The following is a 24986-nucleotide window of genomic DNA, read 5'->3' as shown; positions in this document are numbered from 1 at the left end:
TCGAATTCCCGTTTTGAATTGAATTTACGTGAGCTCAGGTCATCATCATTTCAAGTCATCATTAGCCGTCAATCGTGGTCGCATTGCAAAACACTGTGAAAATCTGGTCACTTCTGCCCAGAGACAGCATGAGCTGGCGGCTCGGATGTGTGAGATGTTTGCTAATGTCTGACTAGAGAGAGAGAGAGAGAGAGAGAGAGACAAAGCCAAATACACTGCCCAGAGTTTATAGCTTCCAATTGATATATAATAGCCCCAGTGGACATTAATAGATCGTGTCAGGACTGTTGGCGGTCTGATGTAACTTCCCGCCTGGCCTTGATTAATTAAAGAGTTGTGTTGGCTCCTGTGAGGTACTGTTATTCGTTTTAAACTTGGCATCAAAAGGTCTGCAACAGAACTGGACCCACAAGCCATTTTAGGAATGTGCAGTATTTTAATTTGCTTTTTATATCTATGATTTGTTATGGCTTTCTGGATGTCTTAAACTAATAATGCATTAATATTATAATGACTTTTTTTTTTTAACTATGTATTGCTTGCTTAGAAAACAACCACTGGTTCTGCACCTTCCTATCTCCACTCACTTTTACAAACCTTGCACCTAAGAAGCCTCCGTTTGGTGAATGAGTGGCACCCCATGGCTCAAAATCACTTTCTCAAATCTTTACAATAAGCAACTTTTTTTTTTTTTTTAAATCCTGCTTATTTTTTTATACTTTCTTTTAGCTCTATTTTAGCTGGAGTTTTTTTTTTTTTCTCCTGTAATTTTGTATGGCAGCATTTCTCAATTTATTGCGTTGCCATTATTATATATAAAATATGGCTAAATTGCACGTAGTGTAAACTTTTTTTCATGTTCAGAGGTACAGAAGAGGAAAGTGGCATTATGCTGGTGGGCTAGCTTGCATCAGAACGTTTATCCCTGAACCTGTTTTGTACATTAAAAAAAGAGTCCCATGGTAAAAGCAAAAGTGGGGAGAGAGAGAGGGAGAGAGAGAGAGAGAGTGGAGGGAAATGTGTGGGTGAGGCAAAGCAGTCAGAGATGCTCCATTTGTAATCGGTGACAATTTAATCTGTCAGTTTTGGGGACAGTAGGGAGAACGAGTGAGTGGCCTGCGAGTGAATGCTGACGGCTAACTATAAAGGCTGTCAGCAGTATCTAATGTATAGACAGTGAGAAGTGAGATGGCTTTCTATAATGAAAGGCGAGAACAAACCAGTCGGGCATTACAAATCAAATTTATATTTTCAAAAATCAAATATGTTGTTGTGATAGAATATAATTCGTCGTTCGTATGCTGATGTCATTTATTTAATGTGACCAATCGTCTGTACACAATCCCATAGTCACCTCAGCTGTGCGCTAAGAAGACGAGACAATGAGAAAAGGGCGGTGGCACGGTCTCTGTGATTGAATACAGCCGTGTTTTTAATCGATATTAATGAGAATGTTTAGAAAACAAGACGAAAGCTGTAAAAGGCGAGAGAAAACGATCATTTTCTTACTATACTAGTGTTATTTTATTCTTCGTGGCGTCTCTGGTTGTTAATAGGCTTGTCGATGTTTTTGTTCGGAGGTGCTGAAATGCAGTGAGCTGCGCTGGTTAGAGCGCGTTGCTCCCATCCCCCGCCTTTACAGCTCAGGGTAAGGGAGGGGGACAGGAGAGAGAGAGGGAGCGATAGGCAGCACCCTTGTGAGGGGAAACAAGAGTCAGCTTCGCGGAGAGGAGAGAAGGAAAAAAAGAGCTGGGGCGCAAACAAAAGAGAGAACATGGATGAAGCAGGAAAATGTCTGATTAAAAAGGCAGCTCAGCGGAGGCTTTGGTCATCCTGCACATAGTCCGCCCGTTTTTTTGGATGCCGTGATTTGGAGCTGTTGCGCGGGGAGCTTTCAAGGCGGAAAGCAGTTTTTAAACCGTCTGTGGATGTTGCCAGCTTGCGATGGCTGTTGCAGGGCGATGTAGCTGCATAAAAGAGAACGTGCCTCTTTGTTTTTGTTTCTTCATTGTTCTACTAAGTGTCCTTACAAATGCACAAATTCGCTACAGCATTCAGGAGGAGCTGGAGAGCGGCACTGTCGTTGGCGATCTTGTTCGGGATCTCGGGCTGGATCTGCGAAAGCTTTCGGCTCGTCGGATCAGAATCAGCTCCGACAGTGCGAGGCGATACTTCAGCATCAACCACAAAACTGGTAAGCTTGTTATAAGCGACCGGATTGACCGCGAAACGCTCTGTGAAATCAGCGGCACCTGCACGCTTAGTCTCGACGTGGTGTTGGAAAACCCATTTGAACAGCACAACGTGGATGTTGAGATTTTGGATGCAAATGACAACTCGCCGCTTTTCCCGCGAGACGAGTACCAGTTGGAGATCTCCGAGGGCGCACAGCCAGGCGCGCGGTTTTCCATTGAGGGCGCGCAGGATTCTGACGACGCCTCAAATTCCGTGCGCCATTATCGCCTCACCTCAAACGAACACCTGGCGCTCGATTCAACCAAACCACCTGCTGACGGAAAACACATAGAGCTCGTCCTGAAAAAGCCTTTCGACCGTGAGCTTTTGCAGTCACACCAGTTTCTTCTCACCGCTACTGACGGTGGATCTCCCCCGCGCTCAGGCACAGCCAAAATCAACGTGCGAGTTTTGGATACCAATGACAACGTGCCAGTCTTCGGCAGTTCCGTATACAAAGTGAAACTGCGGGAAAACTCTCCTGTTGGCGCGCTGGTAATTAAATTAAACGCCACAGATAGAGATGAGGGCTCCAATGGGGAGGTGTATTACTCCTTTAGCTCTTACACGCCAGATAGAGTGAGACAGGTGTTTTCCATAGACACAGACAGTGGAGAAATTAGAGTTAAAAGCAATGTAGACTTTGAAGAAACCAGCAGCTATGAGATGTATATCCAGGCAGCAGACAGAGGCCAAGGGGCCGTAGCAGTGCACTGTAAAGTGGTGGTGGAGGTGCTGGATGTGAATGATAACCCTCCTGAGATTGTGCTCTCCTCACTCTCCAGTCCAGTTCGGGAAGACGCTCGTGCAGACACTGTGGTGGCTTTAATAAGCATAAATGACAAAGACTCTGGACAAAACAAGCAGGTCAGTTTGGACATCATCCCCCCAAATCTACCATTTAAAATCAAATCAATCCGAAACCATTACACTATTGTTACCTCTGCCTTCCTGGACCGGGAGACAATAGCATCATATAACGTCACAGTTACAGCCACGGATGGTGGAACGCCACCTCTTTCATCGTCAATGACAGTACGAGTAGAAGTGGCAGATGTAAACGACAATCCACCACGTTTTGAACAGACTTCATACACTGTTTATGTCTCAGAAAACAATGCACCCAGTGCACCTTTGTGCGTTGTCAAGGCAACAGATCCTGATGCTGATGAGAATGCTCGCATCACATACACTGTCCTAAATGACAACAACCATGGTATTTCAGTGGCATCATATGTTTCTGTCAAACCTGCCTCAGGTGAGGTGTATGCACTGCGATCGTTTGACTTCGAGAAGTTGCGTGAGTTTCATTTCCAGGTTAAAGCTCAAGACAACGGTGTGCCGCCTTTGAGCAGAGTGGCAACAGTTTATATTTACATCATGGACTCCAATGACCACAACCCACAATTTGTTCGCCCAGCGGCAAACGGCTCACACTCCACAGAGACTATCTTGCGTAACTCAGAGGCAGGGGTCCTTGTTTCACGTATCCTGGCTTGGGACTTAGATGCTGGAGAAAATGCCTGGTTGCTATACAGCCTCCATCACCCGCTGGAATTGGACTTGTTTAAGGTGCATGAGTACACAGGAGAAATCCGCACAACACGGCGAGTAAATGAGGATAATGCTACTGTTTTTAGCCTCACAGTGCATGTACGAGATCATGGTTTGCCTCCCCGCTCTGCATCTACAACAATTAACATTGCCGTTATGGAGCTCCCACCCAAAGTGGCCCCAGACCCAAAACGCATTATCAGGCCACATGGCGCAATGATGTTCTCCCATGTAACCCTCTATCTTATCATTGCCCTGAGTGCAACCATCTTTGTTTTCTTGCTCACCGTCTTTGTCCTAGTAATTGTTCGCTGCCATGCCTACTGCAGCCAGCCAGATGCCTGCTCCTGCTCACCTTGCTGTGGGTCCAAGAAGAAAAAGAAGTCTACAATGAAGAAGGTACCCAAAGACGGTGGAAGTGGTAGTGTGGCTGCAGGTGGCGGAGGAGGTGGAGCCGCAGGTGGAGGTGGTGGCGCTGCTGGCGGGGTCACAGTCCAGCAACAGTCCGCGGTGATGCGGAGAGACCTGAAAGTGGAACCACACTACATTGAGGTCCGAGGAAATGGCTCTTTAACCAAAACATACTGCTATAAGACCTGCCTGACTGCCACCTCAGGAAGTGACACCTTTATGTTCTACAATACGGGGCGTCCGTTGAGTGGGACTTGGGGCTCGGGGGCAGACCGTTTCTTCACAGGACAGAGTGGTCAGTTTGTGCGCAGACTGAGCATGCCCGATGCTACGGCAATACAGGTGTGTGCAGTGCCCACGCTGTTATAGCATCCTTTTAAGTGACTCATCCATCTTTCCACCTCATCCATGCATAAAGAGTGGAGAAATTCACTTCTCTTCCATAATGTGGTACCTTTTCACCCTCAGATGTGTTGATGATTTAGGAACAGCCCCAACATTTTTTGTTTTGTTTCCAAATATTCACACACTCACACACAAAATATCTGTAGAAATTGCTAGACAGTTTCACAATTTATTATAAGGAGACACAAGTAAACCATACTCCATTTTTTATTATTATTATTTTTTTTCATAGTTTAGTGAAGTTGTTAGTTGTATTGCTGACTTTTTGCATTAACACTACAGGGCTGTTTCAGCAGTGGAAAGAACAAGTGTTTTGATTGGTGTATACCAGGGCTCAGTAATGGATCCTGTTATATTGGAGCCTTTTTGCTTTTGCATTTTGTGCCTCATTAATTCACAGCAGTAGCCTTCAGTGTGAACTGCAGAATGTATGCGTGTGCAGTTTTGATGATTTAGGGTATCAGACTCTTTTGGCACTTGATTACAGCTGTCATCAAATTGCATTTCATCAGTTATGAAGTTAGAGAGAAGCGCTCTGTAGGGACCACCCACTTGTCCAAAGATGGTTGCTGTTGGCGTGGCAGAAGGATTCTGTCTTTCCTTTTATTTCCTTTTACACATCAGTTTTTGATAATAAAATTTAGATACATAGTTGATCATTCCATTTAACTCTTTCTTTACTTAATATGTTACTAGTTTATTAGGAATATATGTTGCTCAATGTCTTGCACTGCTATTAACATAGATCTCATGGTTGCAAACTCACCAGTCTCATCATGAACCAGAGGTTAAGACTAATATAATTTTATGTGCCCATGCTTGCTATTTAATTCAATAGTAGTTTTGTCTAGTCACCTACAGTGAACGCGACTGCATAACAGCTTAGCATGTCAAGCAGTTGTCAGAAATCAAGAATCCCACCTGCTCTATCTAACCTGAAATCTAGTATGTACTGAACACTGAATGCAGATTTACGGTTACATAAACCTTCACTTTGTCTACTTGAGAAAATAATTTCAGTGTAATTCAGGATGAATCTAAACATGACAATTTATTCACCAGGGAATCAACATTATTCCAAATTTTATTAATTGGTCAGTCATATAAAACATATCCAATAAGATTTTAGAAGCATTTACCTGGTGTTTTACCTTTATTTAAAATTTTGCCCTCCATTACTATGATGTTTAAGGTTTAATAGAGAGAGAGTTGGGGGTGGGGGTCCCTTTTTTTTTTTTTTTTTTACATGCACTAAGACCTATAAGATACCAAAATGAATTAGAACCACTGTTAGGGAAAGTTACTTTTAAAAGTAATGCATTACAATATTGTGTAACTCCATAAAAAAATTAACTAATTACGTTACTTCATTACATTTTATGGAAAATAATGTGTTACGTTACTTTTGCGTTACTTTTTAAATCTGGAAAGGGCTTGATTGTTTTTAAAATAAAAAAAATATAAAATATATAATTTTGGCAAATATAAAAGCCTTTTCCCAACAAAATTGAAATGAATAAGCCTCAGGCTGAAGGGAAAGTAAATGTACATCCGTACAGTAGAATGCAGAAGAAGAAATTTCAACACACTTCAGCAATAAAAAAAAAGACAAACAAATGTTTAATTTAATAAGTAATTTTTGCTTATTAGTATGGCTGAACCGGACCATCGAAGGTCAGAAGCAAAGACATTGTTTAATAGAATGTGATTAAATACATACAGGATATTTGTGTTGTTTTAACATTTAATTATTGCAGGTTTGCATCATATTCTGAGTTGCATTATTTTTATTCATTTTGAGGATTACGGAATCTGTGTTTTTCTTTTGTTTTGTGAGTGAGATTAATGCATATTCATATTTATTTTAGATTAACATTAACATCTTCTGATTTCTCAACATGGGGTAAGGAGAGCTATCAATCAGTAAATAATAATAATAAAAAAATAACTTTTATTATTTATTTGAAAAAGTAAGTCTTGTAAATTGAAAAGAAATGTGTTACTTTACTAGTTACTTCAAAAAAGTAAGCTGATCATGTAACTTGCGTTACTTGTAATGCATTACCCCCAACAATGATTGTCTCACATTTGACTTTGATTTTGGTCAGTATTTTTTTTTTTTTTTTAGCTTATAAGGAGTGGAGGCGAGAGACGAGGAGAGTGACCGAAGGAAACAGAAATGGTAGATCAACAGTGAACTATTGAGGATGTTAACCTAATGAGAAAGCATTCAGATGTTGATTCTCATATGAGTTCTTTTTCTTTGTTTGCTCGGACAGTGGCCTCACGGTTTAGTTATCTTGGCATCATACTTGTAGCTCTCTTTTTCTCCTCTCTTTTTGGCTCTCGCACTTGTTTACTTTCCCTCCCTCTCTCCAGCCTGTTCTGCAGTGCGCTGTTTCAGGACATCTGGGTGTGTTTATATTTAGAGGTGTGAAGCTCAAACAACACTCTAGTTTCTCTGTACCCACACGTAAATCTCTCTAGAGAGACTTTGCCGTCTAGCTTCAGTTAAGTTACAAAGCTTCATGTTGGACATCATCCATCATCCACAAAAAACAACTGATAGGCATTTAATCTGTGAACACAGGTTAGCATGATTGCTTATCTGATGACAGACAGACAGATAGATAGATAGATAGATAGATAGATAGATAGATAGATAGATAGATAGATAGATAGATAGATAGATAGATACATAGTCATTCTTTTGTATAAGGTTGGTTGATTTTCTTTGCATGTCAAATATGTTAAGATCTCCTTTGAATATTACATTGTACACATACAGACTTACTATGGGCAAATCTCAGGAAAATTGAGCTAATCCAAAAATAATCACTGTCCAGAATAATGGTTAGAAATTAAAGATTTGATGTTTTGTTTCATTTTGTGAAGTAACCACTCTCTTTCTGTGTTGTTAAACCTGTTAGATTGACCATAGCTTCCACTGTAAATTAGGCCTGCAAAATATATCGCATTTGAATCGATATTCATGCGCATCTTGTCAGTAAAGCCAGTTCTGCAATCAGTGGTAAATCTCCATCATGTGCGTGCTTTCAGATGGAGCAGCATTTACTACACAGAGCCGTAGTTCACTGAGAAGCTGTGCAAAACCACCGTCATAATCGCATTTAAGTTGTGTTGTTGATTGGGTTCTGAGTGTTTCAAGGATTACTGGACGGGAAAGCAGTTTCACTGTGTGAGCGCCTCTTATTTGTGAGGTAATTACTGGCTCATTTCAGCTGTTCTCATTAAATGTCAGTGATGTTTGTTCTCCCTGTGTGATTAAGTGGCAGTGGAGCTGAGCTCAGTGTTTCTGGTAGCTTATTGGCTGGTTTGGTTTGGAAAGAAAAGGACGGGAGGATTTTGATTGGTTGGTGCAGTGGTGCAAATGCTGTATCTAGGCTAGGTGTGTCCACTCAGAAGGGAACTGAGAGAGAGAGAAAGAGAAGTAAGGAACTGCCAGTGAGACGAGATCAGACTGAACTCATTATCTGCTTCACACTCTCTCACGCACACACACACACACGCACACGGATAAATCAAAGACCTGTGAGGTGAATTAAAATCAGATCACCAGTTTCTTTGCTCAGCAACTGTTGTCATATTCACTTTATTTGTGTTTCTTTAATTTCTTCAAAGGATTTAACCCAAGAATCTTTCAAAACTTTTCCTCCTGCAAATGCTTACTGTAAAACAGTTTGTGTATCAGATGGTTAAATACATTTGAACCCTTTGAAACTGGTTGAAATATTCAACCTTTCTTTATAAAATGTTTTATTTGACAGTTGGTATGCCATCTATGAAAGGTTTGTGCTAGGTTGAACACCAGTGTTAGTATGTGATGTTTTTGTGCGTGACTGCTAGCTGGCGTGTATAGTAGCTGTCTTGCAGGGTTGTATGATGGATGTGTGTGTTTGGGTGTTGTGTGGAGGAAAAGCAGGCCCTGCTGATTACATTTTGAAATGGATTTCACATTGATAAATGTCCTCCAGGAGATGTTTCTGAGAGGGAAAATGGGTGACAAAAGGATCTGGGCAGCATAATACAAGCTGAAATGTCCTGCTGTGCCTTGTAAATGCAAGGAGATTTTACATTGATTGTAAAGGGGTAAACAAAGATTCACCCTAAAATTTGAAGGGACAAATATTTTAGTATTTTATATTTCAATTTTGCATAAAGAAAATCTATTTAGCATTTTCAACTGTGTACTTATGGAGAGTGACTCATGAATTTCTGTTTTATGATCCATACTGTTTTTTTTTTTTCTTTGCATTAATTTGAGACATTTAACCAAAAGCCAGCATTTCCTCCATATTCTTATTGCTGACAATAATTTTGCCAAGTCTTTATGGTACTAAAATAAGCTTCATTTCCTTTAAGCAAGATGCAGCTTATCATTTTTGTTCTTTTGGTTTTGGAATGAAATGTGACCTAGACATGTTCTTGAAAGGTTTCATGACATTCACTCACCTTTGTGCATTTTTTCTGCCGATATGCATCAGTTTCCTTCTCCCTGAAGAGACTCATTCGAACTGATCTCCCCCTCCTGTTACTGCTCCTTTTAGGGTTTTATGAGCCTGATTCATCTCAGTTTTTTGAATGGTTGATTGAAACCTTGTTTTGGATGATGAGCATCTCAAATTGTAATTGTGTATGTGTATGTTTAAGACATGAATGAAATCTTGACCCAACGCTAACCCTTTCCTCAAAAGCCAGAGTCCTGCAGCCATCATGACCATATGACTGCACTCCAGCCTGATTAATTAATGAGATGATATTGGTTTTTTGATCCGCTCCAGTGCTTAATGTCATCTCTTTCTCTCTCTCTTTTTGTCTTTGTCTTTCTCAGCCTAAAGGTCCCAATACAGACTGGAGATATTCAGCGTCCCTCAGAGCAGGAATGCAGAGGTAAGACTTAAATGGTTGTGTTGTCTTTTTTTATTTATTTCTAAATTGTATTTATTAATTTTTTTCATCTGCTGAAAAACCCTATTACTTTAAAGGGGTAAATGAATACATAGTAAGTACATTTGCTTTCCTGTGTTCATTGTTCAAAAGTTGGGGAGGAATTGTCACAAACTACATTAATTCTGTTTTGACACAAGATATGTTGACTACAGGAAAACGACTACATAAAATGTATAATAATATCATCTTTAAATGGATGAATCTCATGAATGGAAGGCAAGAAAGACGTATTACAAGACAGTAATTTCCAGACATTTTATGAACGTATTTACCTATGAAAACAACAGATGTTGATACGATCATGAAAACTCATGTGCACAGACATTACATTACCCATAAACCACTGGACTGTGCTGGGTAGCATATAGTTATCTACCACTCATTGTGAATCAACCAATGGTCTGATATAGATGCAGCAGCCACTGAATGACCAGTACAGCTGTATAGCAACAATTTCCGTGGAAGCAGAAGTAGGTCACATGCGGCGATTGAAGTACTGCCTGTAGCCATGTCGGCAAAACGATGGCAATGAAGGACATTGTAGACAACAGACTGGGCAGCATGTTCACATATGCCAGGGCTATGTGTGTGTGACTGAATGACCTCCGATCTTCATTAGTGGTACACTGATTCCCTCCTAATTGCAGCAAGGTTAAATGAGAACTAATGTAGCTACGCAAATCACATCCATCCATTAAATCAGATTCCTGTCTCACAATTTATGTGCTTAGAGAAAGCGCTGCAAAATTAATTTCACATTTATGATGCTCTTGCTTTCTCTGTCTTTAGACTTAAGAAATGTAACACCATAGTGACCTCATAGCAATGCATTAAAGACAATCAGATTGAGATTTGCAAGGGCAAACATTACCTTTATCTTATCATTACTCTCCTAAATTTATTTATTTACACCAAAGTCAAACAGGTTTATGTACCCTATGAATCTTAAAAAAAAAAAAACAAACAAACATTCTTATTACTTATTATATAAATAACAGCCACAGGCCATGTCACAAACTATTTTGCATGTCAAAAAAAAATTAGAATACTTATGGTTTCTCATGTTAAACAGATAAATTATCATTGAACAAAAGCAATGACATTGATATGCAGGCAGAAATGAGCAGGGGAAGGAGAGGCAAACAGAGATAAAGCGAGAAGGGGATGTTTGAACATTAGCTTAGGATCATGTATTTGGTCCAGTGTTTCTCATTAATAATGTATTAGCCTTACTGACTGCTGCTTCACAGCTCTTTAAAATGGCTTCCGCACTCACACACACACACACACACACACACACACACACATGCACACACATACACAGCTTGTAATAGCAGCAGTAACCGCCTGACCTTGGACTGCAAACATTCATCAGAGAAGAAGAGAGAGGGGGCAACTAAAATGGTGGTTTTCCACCCACCCCCCTCTGTTCTGCATCCTTTCTGTCTTGGATCATTTTGTATGGGTTTTACCTGATTACTGGTTGATTGCATATATTAGAAATGTCACAACATATTAATTCTTGTATTTTAAAATTCACATATAAAATAACACATTTCTGTTCTGTTATAGAAGATGATACCAAAGACTGGTGAATTTGCTCTTATTTTCATACTAATCTATCCACAAACAGTGACTGGCATGCTAAAATAATAAAATAGAGGAGATTAGCAACGTTATTTATCTTTTAACAATATAACAATGCAATGTGTTACAAAGTGTTAAAAGTTAAAAAGTATAAATTTCTAACAATGCATTATATTAAAAATTGGCAGTACAGATATGTATAATGTTATTAAAGATTTTGTTTATTTTGAGTAGACATCGTTCTTTTGAATTTTCTATTTCAAATAATCTGGAAAAGATGAAAAGTTTTCACAAAAAGCATGAAGGAGCACAACTGCTTTCAACATTGAAAATAGTCAGAAATGTTTCTTAGGCAGCAAATCAGCACATTAGAATGATTTCTGAAGGATCGTGTGACACTGAAGACTTGGAGTAAGAATGCTGAAAGATCTTTACATCACAAGAATAAGTTACATTTTTAAATATGTATTCAAGTAAAAACTAGTTATTTTAAATTGTAATAATATTGTTTTTTACGGTATTTTTGATCAAATAAATCAATCAACAATTTTTACCATTTTACCAAGTCTGTAATTATTAGTTTAGGGTACATAATACATTTATTGATATCAGTATGCCATAATTAGCGTATATAATCTAAAATGAGCTAAATAAATAAATAAATTGGCAACGTGATAGAGAGACCCATATACAAATCAAAAGAAACATTCAACAGCTACCTTCTGAAATGCACTTCTCCACCAATTTGTTATGATGTTGTGATGTTTGGCAACAAATCTAAGTGCTTCATGTTTTCAGACACTGAGCACAGTGAGCTAATCCTTTCTTAACACACTTGCAGCTACACACAGAGCAACAGGGAGAACATACCAAGTGATAACACCCTTTTCTAAAGAGTAACAGAAATCTCTTGCTTGGTTTGATTTTCTGCCACTGGTGAATTTTTGGTGTTTTTTTTTTTTTTTTTCTGATGCAGACACAAATGTGGGTGTATATAGAGTCAACATAAAATGGAGTTCGCATTACATTTTATTTTCGTTATATGGCGTATTTCCAATTGAAGCAGGATGATCAACTGCACAAATTACTGTGTGTGTGTGTGTGAGAGAGAGAGAGAGAGAGAGAGAGAGAGTATGTCTTTGGTGTGAAATTTGCACAGGACTGTAAAATTTAATCTCAGAGGTACTGTGACTGCAGAGAGGAGCATGGCCTAATCCTTAATCTCTAATCCAAGCCTCTAGATTCCAGTTCTCACAGAAGACCTGCATATACCCACACTCAATCATTCAGCCCAGGTTAAACATAAACCCTACTTTCATGCCACACTTTGTCCTTTATAATCTAGGACATTTTCTACAGACTAATCGTTCCTCATATATTGGGATCTGAGACATTTTGAGTATGAAAAAAAAGTGCATTACTATACAGAATATCTCATTTTTTTATGTAAGAAACCCATGAATAGAACAGAATTATAAATAACTATCCTTTATAGTAGTAGTAGTCTTGAAACATTTTTATTAGCATTAATTTAACAGAGCTCACAAAAATGTAAATGTTTTATTGATTTATTTAAAAACTAAAAATAAACTAAAAAAAAAAAAAAAAAAACCGTTCTCCTTTGTTTGTGTTTAGTTCGGTCCATATGGAGGAGTCATCCGTGATGCAGGGTGCTCAAGGAGTTCTTGTTCAGAACTGGCCCACCGTTTCCAGTGCTCCTGGTAAGAATCTAAACTCTCTATGGCACACTCTTAAAGAAATATTTTTTTTTTAAATGAGATATTTTATTTCTTAGTTGTATCTCTAATCAGATTGATATCAAATAGAGTTGTTTACTTTCTTAATGCTTCTCTTTTTCCTCTTCTTGAGTTTTGCCTTGAGAAGAGATTGAACCATAGTTAAATTTGTGATGATCTGAGCTGCTATAGAGTAGCTCTATACTCTCAACTCATGAGTATATTGTTGTGAGAAACCTCTTACACTCTTAAAAATAAAAGGTGCTTCATAATGCCATAGAAGAACCTTTTTGTCTAAATGATTTCACACAATGTTCTTTGCAAGGGGAAGTCGTGGCCTAATGGTTAGAGCGTCGGACTCCCAATCGAAGGGTTGTGAGTTCGAGTCTCGGGCCGGACGGAATTGTGGGTGAGGGTAGTGCATGAACAGCTCTCTCTCCACCTTCAATACCACGACTTAGGTGCCCATCAAAATCGTTCATCTGAAGAACATTTGAAGCATCTTTATTTTTAAGAGTGTAAAAAAAAAAAAGCTGTGGTTGCCAGAATTTTTATACTAAAAAAATATGGTAGCAACATTTTAGGTTTTATGATTTTAACAGTTAAATACCATAATTTAATTAACTGATATGATGTTAAAATATAACAACCTATTGAAGTACTGAAATCTGTTTTGTACCTTTGTAATACACAGATAACCACCATTTGCAGGTGGTGATGAGAATGTCACACGGTAAACCAATGCCCATCACAAGCAGCTTTTAAATGTTAACACATATAGAGGATGCACAGTATCATTTACACAAACACTAAACACCATCATGGTAACCCACATGAAACTGAAATAATGCAATACACATTCAGTTAACACCATTAGGTGTAACACACAACCCTAATATACAAAACTGATAAGAAAAAACTAAGAAGAAACATAGTTATTAAAAAACACACACAGACATATCAAATTTGAAATGTTAAGCATAGAATTATGGGAATGTCAATTTATGGTTATTTTATGTAAATTATACCAGCCACAGCCTCAGAGTCTTTTTTGCTTTCATAAACAGTATAGTACAGTAAAATATATATATATTTTAAAATCCATATATAGTAGGGGAATCTACCGTTAACCGTTTAACAGGTTTTTACAGTAGCATTTTTACAGTCTTTTACTATTAAATTCACGATCATTTTTTACAGTTTAGTCTATGTTGAAACATAACTGAAAACCCATATTAAGTCTTCAGATCTAGAGCAACCACTGAGCAATGCAATTTTCCTCTGGGTGTCCTGGTAGGAATATAACACTGCCTTTCACAGTTTCACTGATATTACGCTGCAGGACCATCTATCACTCTATCAATCCCTGTCCCGATCTAGACTATCACTCTCTTCTTTTCCATCTCACATCATTCTTTCACTTGCATGCTTCTTTCCCTGCAGTCTCCTCTGTGTTGGCCTCTTTTGCTGAGCCGAGCTGCTGCAGTCATGCAGGATATAAGGAATATGACCTACATGAGGCTTCTTTAGGAAACCTAACTAGTAGTTCAGTGAGCAACTCAGAAACCACTGCAATACATTAGTGATACCACAATCTGCCTTTTTTGTGCTATGTTGAGTAGTAACAGTAAATATGTATTCATAATGGAAGCAACCCACTCAAAAATGTTGTCAATGTACCCAAAATTAAGATTCATCATCATTTGCTCATCCTCATGTTGGCCTGGAGGGAAACATGATCTATAAATAATAACATTATTTTTGAGATTTATAGGAATAAATTGGGGGACATTGGTAATATATAGTAGATAAACTACTGTTGTTGCACTTTTTCTGTTTTTGCAGCTTGGTAGTACAAACTTAGAACTGCTATTGTACATCCTGCACATTTTCCCACAGTCTGATCACAGTGTAATCCATTGGTTTTAATGTTGGATTATATGCGTTTAGCTCACTCAGGTGGCCTATCACAGCTAAGTGATGAAGAAGAGACTGACACCGATTTCCACAGCTCTGACCAGATCAAGCATAAATCCAGTTTATCACCTAAAAGAGGAAATGACACAGTCAGAGGGGATGCGAAGGTTATCTGCAAAAGCGAGAAAGAGAAGCTCAGTACAAAGCGGCGACCGAGAGAGCGTGATGAAAGCACAGAGAGATGACTCGATTAGGAGATGAATATTAATAATGGTCAGCTCAGAGTATTTCAACACAAACTCACACACATTCTTTTCCCCTTGCTGTGGAGATGTCCGCTCATGGTAATTAATCCACAATATTAGATTCCATTCCTATTTTGCCCATCTAGTTTCTTTCTCGCATTCCAAATAATTGAAGAATCACCTGTCTTTCTGTAGAAGACAGAGTCTTGGTTATTAATCAGAGATGTCTGCACACACTCTAAAGCACCCATAAATGGATCACCACAACCGTCAGGGCAAAACATATTAAGATAAAATACGTTTTAGGTCAGAATAGAATATGCTTAGAATAACAAATTGTGTCATGCTGTAGGCTGGTGTTTGTAGACATATAATATTGATGTGGTGTATTGTAGAACATTATGTTGTGGAAATAAACATCCGTTTCACAAAAGTGATGAATTTTAGAGTTACATCAAAACAGACAGCTCTTGTTGGTGGCGTATGATGTACATGACACGAAGGCAGCAATAAACCTCTCTACCATTTTGTCTGGGATCATTTCATGGGTCACAAGGTCATAGGTAGGAACCCGGATACAATTAATGAATATTTAATTTCCTAATTAACTCCGCTTGAGGGTCATGGATGTCTAGGTTGAGGCTCGACCCTCTTGGATGGAATGATGATGTGACTTCTGGAGGTGTTTGAAATAATGAAAGTAATTTAGTTTCAATAAGATGAAAGGGAGAGAAGGAGGGAGAGAGGACAAAACGGGCGCAATTACTCGGGTGATGAAAGAGCAATTTGTTCTAATTAATTCTCTGATGATGACGGCAAAAGCAAAGACTGGAAATGAATGAAATAAGCCTTTTTAGATCTCTCTCTCTCTCCCTCTTTCTCTCTGTTTCTGTCTCTTTCTCCTGTTCACTGTTTATCTGTCTCATTTACAAATCTTTCACAAGAGTCCAAGTGTGAGATGCTGCTCAGCTTTTTAATGTATTATTTCAGCCAAAATGGAAAATTATTTATTATTATTTAATGTACATACTGTATCTCTTTGTTCCAAACTATCTTTCTTCCATAAAAGACCAAGAAGAAATTTAGCAAAGTTTTAATTATATTAAGCTCCTAAAAGAAATTATAAGTGTATTCATACTATTCTTTGCCTATATGTCTTCTGAAACTATATAATATCTTTGTGTGGTAAAACTGGCTTAAACAGTTGTTGTTCACCGAAACCTTTCTCACTGCTGTAGTTTTACATTCTTAGGTTCAAGGCTGTTCAATAATGTTTATCAGTCATGTGGAACATAAAAAACTATAGATGTTTAGAATCAAATATGGCAAAATGCCTCTTCATTAAAAAGAAAAAGAAAAAGAAATGCATCTCAGTCGGTTGTAGAATGTACGTGATTCATTTTAACTTAAATTATATTAAAGTGGTTTTAAAACATGACCTGAATCTCATATAACCTAAATGAATTAAAACGTTTAAATTAATTTGATAAGTCAAAGTTATGTAAACCAAGACTTGATTTATTTAACATAGAATTTACAGTGTATATGTTTTGTGTATTGTGCTTGAGATTTGGACCTTGACAGATGGACAGAGAGCTTGATCAGTAAATTATGGCATGTTGATTTTTGGCTGAACCAGCCTTGTATATGGTATAAGATGAGAAAAACTACATACATGAATCAGACAACACCATCAGTTTTGTTGTCAGCAGCAAGAGAATCGGTAGTTTAGGTAGTAATGTGAATGCTCAGTAGGTCTGTGGAGGTGTAAAATAGTGCTGGTTTGTTTTATGTTCTGCATTTTTATGAGCTTCGTTTTGAGCTCTGGCGTGCAAAACACTGGAGAAACCAACGCCCCTGTCTCTCTCTCTCTCTCTGTCTCTTTGTTGCGTGTGAAACAGATGGGCAATGCTACTGAAGCATAGATCTACAGAATTAAAGTAATGAAAATAGGATAAAGCATGCTGTCTGTCTCAGTTTTTATCTAACTCTCTTTTCATTTTTGTGTCAGTCACAATTTCTTTCTTTTAATTATTTTTTTCTTCTTCACATTTTCCAGTTTTTTTTTGTTTTGTTTTTTTTTTATATGCAGTAAAATGTTATAGTGAAACAGTATGATAGAGGCAGAGGGCAGGTAGACAGCCTGAGGGAAAGAGGGATTGAGAGAGTGACAATGAGGGGAAAAAGGTGACCAAGGGGGATAGTGAAAGAGAAAACAGAGATACAGAGAGGATGAGGCTGTGGTTGCCTCTGTTGCTAGGGGAGAGAAGTATTTGGCCATTGGAGAGCGAGAGAGAGAGAGAGAGAGAGAGAGAGCGTTCTGTATTAGTTTCCATCAGTGTCTCTGCCACAGCCAGATTTCACTGGAGGAGGCAGTTTCCACGGCAACCATTCATACCATGAACTGGGTGCTGGAAGAGTAGAGGGAGGGTGAGAGAGAAACAAGTGAAGGAGAAATGCAAAATGGAGAGAGAAAGAGAGGAGAGGTGTGGCTGAATGAGAGTTAACAACGTCATATAAAATAGAACAAATGGATAAAGCTGTGCACGTAAGGGGAAGAAGGAAGTTAAGAAGGATGAGGACAGGTGAAATGGGGACAGATGGATGAGAAAACAGAGGAATAAGAGTTTTTCTTACTTTTGTCATCTCAGTAAAGCTATTTGAATTGAGAGAGAAATATTTTTTCTACTGTGAATGTGTTGTTTCAGTTATAGCAGGTTGGGTAAAGATGGATGAATGGAGAGATAAATAGATGGGTGGATGAGTGTGACCCATCCTGATCTGTCTGTTTAAAGATCATCTCTATAGGTGGGCTAACCTGCACAGCCCACAGTCTTGTTTCAGCTACAATGACATATGGCGCACAGAAACACTTGCCCACAATCCAATGCACATTCATACTCACAATCTGACATGCATGCTCTTACTGTACCTGCAATGCAACATGCCTGTATTTTATTGGCATAAAGCTAGTTTGTTGTAATTGTATTATTTTGGTTTTATCACTCACTTCAGTCAATCAGTGACACAGAGGGAAGGCTGTGCGAGAGTGTTTGTGTGTTGTAGGTCTAGTGGAATTTTCCAGAACATGCCAGGGGCTTTAGTCAGCTCAAAAGGGTAAACTGAGGACAATCCCTCTCTTTCTTTCTGTGTCAGTGATTGTCTCCATATCTTTTTTTATTTTTTATTTTTTTTGGGCTTTCAAAAATGAGGCTGAGATTCATTCATTCATTTGTTTGTTCATTGGTTTGTTCATTCACTCATTCATTTTTATAATAATAATAATAATAATAATATTATTATTATTATTATTATTATTATTATTATTATTATTATTACTATTACTATTACTATTATTATTATTATTAATGCTTTTATGTATGCATTATTTGTGCATTCATGTATTTGTACTTCAGGGTTAATGAAAATTACAGCATTATTCTCAAAACATGCAGTTATTACAGAGAGCCGAACTGTCCTTAACACACACATGCACTGCTGTCTTGGCAGGCTCATGAGAAAGCTTGTGGTGCCATCTGGCACATAATTTATCAGGATTACTAGAGCCTGACGTACTAAGGTGTGCCACACACACACACACACACACACAGACACAAACTACAGTGTGATTATATTAATTCTGCACAGACAATTAGTATCACATGCACATACCTATTAAATATTGTATGCCCAAACATGTTTTATTATTCACACACACAGCTAATGAAAGTAAATACAATTTTCAGTTAAATATTTAATGTGAAAACATGCAATTTACATACACAGATCATAAATAACAAATTGTGAACTGTGATTTATAAATAGACAGAGCTACCAAACATCCAAATTTATTTCATATTATAGATTAACATTTTGTTAATCTTCAGACTAGCTGTTATATGTTCAATCAGCCAATTCTCTGTGCTTCATGCAGTAAAAGCATGAACACAAATCTGCTGTCATCTGCGGTTACGCAAACACATACACATACTGCTTCAAAAGTGGTGTGGTCTCATCTAAACAAAGCCATAATTCCTTGGCTCTGCAGTGGTGCTCAGAAATCTGCTCCTTCAGGAGTTTACTGTTGAGGTTTGGCTCATATTTCATCCTCAGACTGCCCTTCCTCACCTCATCTTCTGCATTATGTAAGATGCACTCCACTCCTCCTTGAGAAAGGAGAGAGATATAGAGATATATAGAGAGTACATGGGAGGGGGACAGCAGATTCATGTTGTTTTCTTGATGAGACGATTCGATTTTCTCCCCATCATCTTTTTATGAGCTGGATCTTTCACTGGTCATAATAATCATGGCCTTGTCATGCAGCTTATTAAACCTGTGCCATTATCTGCTGGCCAGACATGTTTGTCAAAGACTGCATTACATGAAAGGTCAAGGCAAGATGGAGATATGCAGAGGATGTTGTAGTCAGTGTAAATCTATTGGAAAATTATTCTTGATCTGTATTTTGAAAAGATACTAGCTACTCCCAGTTTAAAACAGTTAAAGCAATCAGTAGAACTAATTAAGAATTAATCTATATACAGTTGAGGTCAAACATTTACACTTCCCTTTTAGAATCTGCAAAATGTTAATTATTTTAAATATTTTACCAAAATAAGAGGGATCACACAAAATGCACATTATTGTTTATTTAGTAATAAATAAGATATTTCACATAAAATATGTGTACATATAGTCCACACGATAAAATAAGTTTACATTCCCTTGATTCTTAATACTGTGTTACCTGAATGATCCAAACTGTTTTCTTGGTTTTTATTTAGTGATACTTGTTCATGAGTCCCTTGTTTTTCCTGAAGAGTTAAACTGCCTGCTGTTCTTCAGAAAAAATCCTTCAGCTCCCACAATTTTTTTAGTTCTCCAGCTTTTTTTGTGCTTTTGAACTCGAAAGCATTACTACTTTTAGTTAGTTACTCCCTAGCACTAGTGGATGTTGTGCTTTATGATGTCAGAAGATAACTAAAGAAAGAGCGGAAACAAAATGGGAGGGCATGGAGATAGGAAGATTAGATGTGATGAAAGAGTATGTGTGAAAAGGAGAAGAGAGAAAACAAAGCATTTGGGCGTTTAGTTATTGTGTTGCTGAGGGATTTGGAAAGGTTGTCAGTTCCTTGAGGACTCATAATGGATGCTGCCTGTTTCTTGTTCTTATTTCACACCCACAATCGTGAATACAGTCCTTCTTTCACTTCAGATATTGGAGTCAGAATTGTTCCGAGGTTGTAATCCATCTTAATCTCCACCGCAACATAAGCTATAGACAAAAGGCAAAGTGCAAACAAAGACCTGCACACAGATATGATGCCAAAGGTGTCTGTATTAAATTAAGTGATGTTGTGGTGATTCAGTGTCATTATAAATGAGATTACTTGCTCATCAGACACAGAGAGAGAGATTTTCAGCAGTGCAGGGGGATTTCAGACATAGATCACACCAACTAATTTACATTTAAAGATGAGTACATTTCACTGTATTACATTCTTTCCTATTGTTCCATTTTTATGAGTGAGATTTTACAAGATAAAAATGTGTGGTGGGAATTAATGGTGAATTTTGTCTCTGTATGAAAGAGGGCTGGAGGGTTGGGGGTTCAAGTTAATTGAATATGAACAGATTGGTTTAGTTGTAATTTTTGATTATCCAGCAGTACTGCAAAGCGCATTCTTTCTCCCAGGCTAAACATTGCTGATTCATTGTGTGCCCTCTGGAGCTCTTTACTGCAGGACAGTGAAGATAATTTATGTTTATAGAGGGACAAGTGTCTTCCACCATGCTTATTCCAGGGTCCTTTATCATAACTGAAACATTGAAAGGTCCCTCTTAATGTTTTTATCACTCACATTAACTGTTAAATAATGCTTTTCCTTATTTCTGTTTTTCCTAATTGTCATCAGATATTATTATAGATTGTAATTGATGATCTCTTTTTCTCTCATAGATAATGAAGGTGGAGAGGTCTCTCCCCCCGTAGGTGCTGGAGTGGACAGCAACAGTTGGCATTTTCGATACGGACCCGGTCCGGGAGGCCCTCCACATCTGAAACCCGGTGAGGTTCCTCCTGAAGCCTTCATCATCCCTGGTTCTCCAGCCATTATTTCCATCAGACAAGGAGACGGAGACGACAAGAGCGACTTTATTACCTTTGGAAAAAAGGAGGAGGCCAAGAAAAAGAAGAAAAAGAAGAAGGAGAAGAAGGATAAGCGGGAGAAAGGGAAAGATGATGATGATGATTAGAGAGAGAGAGGAGGAGTTAAAGAAAGAGCTGATTTTTTAAGACAGAAGTCTCAACGAAAGTCTGTAGAACAAAACATGTTTTATTAACTCTAAAATCCACATTTGAGGCTCAAGCAAACATTTTATGTTGGATCGAACTGATAAATTTGGATTGATTTTCTTTCACATCAGATCTGGCTTTAAGAAGGTAGCTTCCCCTTCCTTTTAATTAAATGATTGATTAATCTCACCTTGATGAAATGTTATATTATTGATTAATATCCTCTCATGCCTCAGCCATTATTCCTCAGAAAATGTCCTTCAGACTTATGTTGGTACGTCTGTCTTATTCATCCTCTTGGTTTTTGTTTTCCAATCTTATTAATAGGGAGACAAAATCAGATTTGTTTGTAAGCTGTGTGCCGCTTCACATGTGCTTTCGTGGTAAAAAAGAGAATGAAGCAGGACACACACTGGTGTAAATACGCAGGTTGGGCACCGCTGTATGTAAAGCAGTAAATACGCTAAATTGACGCTTTTGCTCATTCACTTCTCCTGGTGTGGGATTGAATAATAATCCTTCAAAACAAGAGACTTTGAAACATTTTCACTTATAAAGCAAATCTCAAAACAGTGTTTTATCCCCCAAAAAAAAAAAAAAAAAAAAAAAATTTAAAAACCAAAAAAAAAAAAAGGACACCGAATGATGGAATGCACTTTTATTTTGTTGCTTTAATTTTGTTACCAGCAAATGTTCTCTAAGGCATAGTATATATGTGACCAAGTAGTCCCATATATACACATATGTAGACACACACATCTAGTAAACAGGGTCAACAATCAGTGAATCTCTACAGTATAGCGACTCCCAAAACCTCACCAGGTCTGAGATTTTTCTAGCCTGGTTGGCCTTTTGGTTAACCAACAGTTGGAGAAGTACGCTAACAAGTCAATATCATGTAAAGTTCATGAGAAATCAGCTCTTCGGGAGCCTGGTTATGTGCTCTGTTGTTTATAGGGCTGGCTGAGAGAATGTTTATGCATTATGAACAGTATTACTATTGATTCACCTGACCTTAAACACCTTTGATCCAATAAACTATCCTTAAATAGCCTCTGTAGAAAAGGCATGGGGATTATGCCATGATTTTTTTTCTGTGGCATTGCCTCATAGCTGTAGTTTCCCTACTGCCCTTGACCCTGTCATCCCAACCCTAATTTTGTGCCTGCTTTCTCAGCTCAGTATGTCATACACAAAACCTAGTCGCCTCCCTTCTGCTTGCTGTTTGGAGGGCCAAAACACCCCAAGAGCAAAGAACACAGCATATTAGCTGGGGCTTTTCAAATTCGAAGGGGAGGGGTTTTTTGTGTGATGTTTTTATAAGCTTTAAGTGAAATTTATTGCTAATGTACAGAAGTTCTGTCTGTTTGTCTCTTTCTTGATCTCTCTGCTGGGTAGGCTAGCTCTAGACATTGTGGTGTACTCATGTAGTATGGAGAAATGCAGACGATGCCTGTCAAATCCCCCACCCACCTGCAGAGGACAGAAGCCCCTCCCACAGCTCTGACATATGTTAATGATCCAGCTCAGTCCAATCAACCTCAGCTCTGTCTCTGTAAAAGATACTGTATTTTCTGCTTCATTCTCAGACAGAGGAGGAATGGGAAAAGTAAGATGTGCAGCTTAGGCAAGGGATGTAGATTAGTAGAGAAGGACGTTGGGGTGAAAATAGTGGCTTGCCAGTTTGAACCAATGTTGAGAGTGAAGTGTGTAATTTCTGTGCTATTAGCAGCACCAAAAAGATTTCCCCCCGTCTGCCTTTAATGGATCCAGCCATTGGTTTTGAGCTGTGTCAGGCTGATTGGGTTGCTCAAACAAACAGAGCAAAGTTTTCAATGAAACATCCACTGTTTACACAAGTATCTAAACCTCAAAAAAATAACACAAATCATCTGTACAGTTATGAAAAACAATCAAGTGTTATTCATTAATGCTAATACAACATTTTGCATCAATAAAACACTACAAAAATTAGACTGTTGTCTCCACCCCATGCCGTCTAGTGTCTGATTACAGCGGCAGTGACACGTCTGTGTTCTGATGCTATTGGTTCCCTCATTTGCCTGCTATCTTGTTGTCACACACACAAAAACATCTCAAACCGATGTCACAATTACTCAAACGTGACTGCTGCATGACCTTACTAGAAAGAAAACACTTACTATATAGAGATATATATGAATATAGATATAGATGGCTATGATTTTATTATTTTTGTTTATAGTTTTTATTCATTATTCACACACAAGATTTGTGTATGTACCGTCTCTGAGCCTTTTGAATACTGACACCTCTGCACCGACTTACAGTGGACAGTTATGACCTTACTAAACCTTGGTATTTGTTAATGCTCTATAGTGTGATGCCCTGAAGCTCTCGTTTTAATCCTATTGTTTTCATTTTTGTTTATGAGATAAAAAAATGTGTTTGGCTTTGACATACCGATCAAACTAGCACTGTATATTGTAGCTAAATTATGTATGATGATTCTAATCCCTACTCTTTCACTTCTTTGACAAAGAAATAAAAAAGAAAAAACTGAAAAAAAAACATCCTGATGTAAAATACAATATATGTAGTGTATGCTTGTGTCTAGTGAGCGTTCATGCTGTCATTCTTTCGTATTGTCTGGTGGTGATCAGTAGGTGGCGCTGTGCTGTCAAACTGAATGGCGCTCATCTGTTGTAAAACCCTCTTCTTTTGTACACGTGCTCATCAATATGTGATGGTGAATTAGTGACCTCCATTTCTTTCGTTTTTCTCTTTATTTTTTTATTTTATTCTTTTCATTATGATGGAAAAGTGGTGATGTGTTTTGTTTATAAATCACTAAATAAACTTTTCTTTCTTAAGAATGTGACATTATTGTCTGTTTCTGTGTCTGTGAGCCAAATGTTACATTTATAATGATATGCTTTAATCAGGAACATTTAGCTGGTGGTATTTGTGTCAGCAGCCAAAAATAAATGGTTTTGGTGTACAATGGAGAACCAAGGACCGCAAGGAACTACTAGAACATCTTCTACTGCAAGGAAGTCTGGAGAAGCGAGAGAGAGAGCGAGAACCCTACTTGCTCTGGCTTGATATTTGGGTCATTTATTTTATTTATTTATTTTCTGATTCTTCAGAATACTTCTTGGTTTGCTTGAAATTGCCTTTGTATAGCTTAAGCTACAGAACCTAAAGCTACAGAATTCAAAATAATGAATAAAAACTGTTAAAGTAGAGATTATATTAAATTAATTTCTAAAAATGTATTATCTAATGTATTATCTAAATACTAAATTAATTAATTTCAAATGAGAAAATATTTAACTGTACTCATGTTCACAAAAATTCTGTCACACCCTCTGAAACTTTAATAATAATAATAATAATAATAATAATAATAATTATGGTTTATCAGAAAATCATGTGACCAGCATCACATGGTGGACATTTTGAACACATTATGCAAAATGAGCTCTCAGTTTTCTTTCTTTCTTTCTTTCTTTCTTTCTTTCTTTCTTTCTTTCTTTCTTTCTTTCTTTCTTTCTTTCTCCAATGATTTACTGTATTTTCAAGGAGTATATTAACTGTCCATCATGTATGTTGGGTACATTGCTATGCTTTGCAATATTTGTATGA

The 24986-nt window shown here is 37.8% G+C and overlaps 1 protein-coding gene across 13 annotated transcripts in view; it reads left to right on the top strand.

Annotated features, from left to right (window-relative positions):
- The window catches only part of LOC113113620 (protocadherin alpha-C2-like), a 148362-nt gene extending 124143 nt beyond the window's left edge, over nucleotides 1-24219 (top strand). For 12 of the 13 annotated variants that reach the window (XM_026279940.1, XM_026279939.1, XM_026279931.1 and 9 more), the window contains 3 exons: nucleotides 9458-9516; nucleotides 12799-12884; nucleotides 21024-24219. In XM_026279940.1, coding sequence (XP_026135725.1) covers nucleotides 9458-9516; nucleotides 12799-12884; nucleotides 21024-21319 — 441 coding nt within the window. In that variant the 3' untranslated portion in view covers nucleotides 21320-24219. Of the gene's footprint in view, nucleotides 1-1035; nucleotides 4543-9457; nucleotides 9517-12798; nucleotides 12885-21023 lie in introns of those variants that run through there. The other variant, XM_026279930.1, reaches the window with a different exon arrangement.
- The last annotated feature ends 767 nt before the right edge of the window (nucleotides 24220-24986 follow it).

This window comes from Carassius auratus, chromosome 14 (genome assembly GCF_003368295.1).
Source record: "Carassius auratus strain Wakin chromosome 14, ASM336829v1, whole genome shotgun sequence".
Classification (NCBI taxonomy): domain Eukaryota; kingdom Metazoa; phylum Chordata; class Actinopteri; order Cypriniformes; family Cyprinidae; genus Carassius; species Carassius auratus.
The sequence above is the reverse complement of the archived record's forward strand: the minus strand, read 5'-3'. Positions and strand labels throughout refer to the sequence as shown.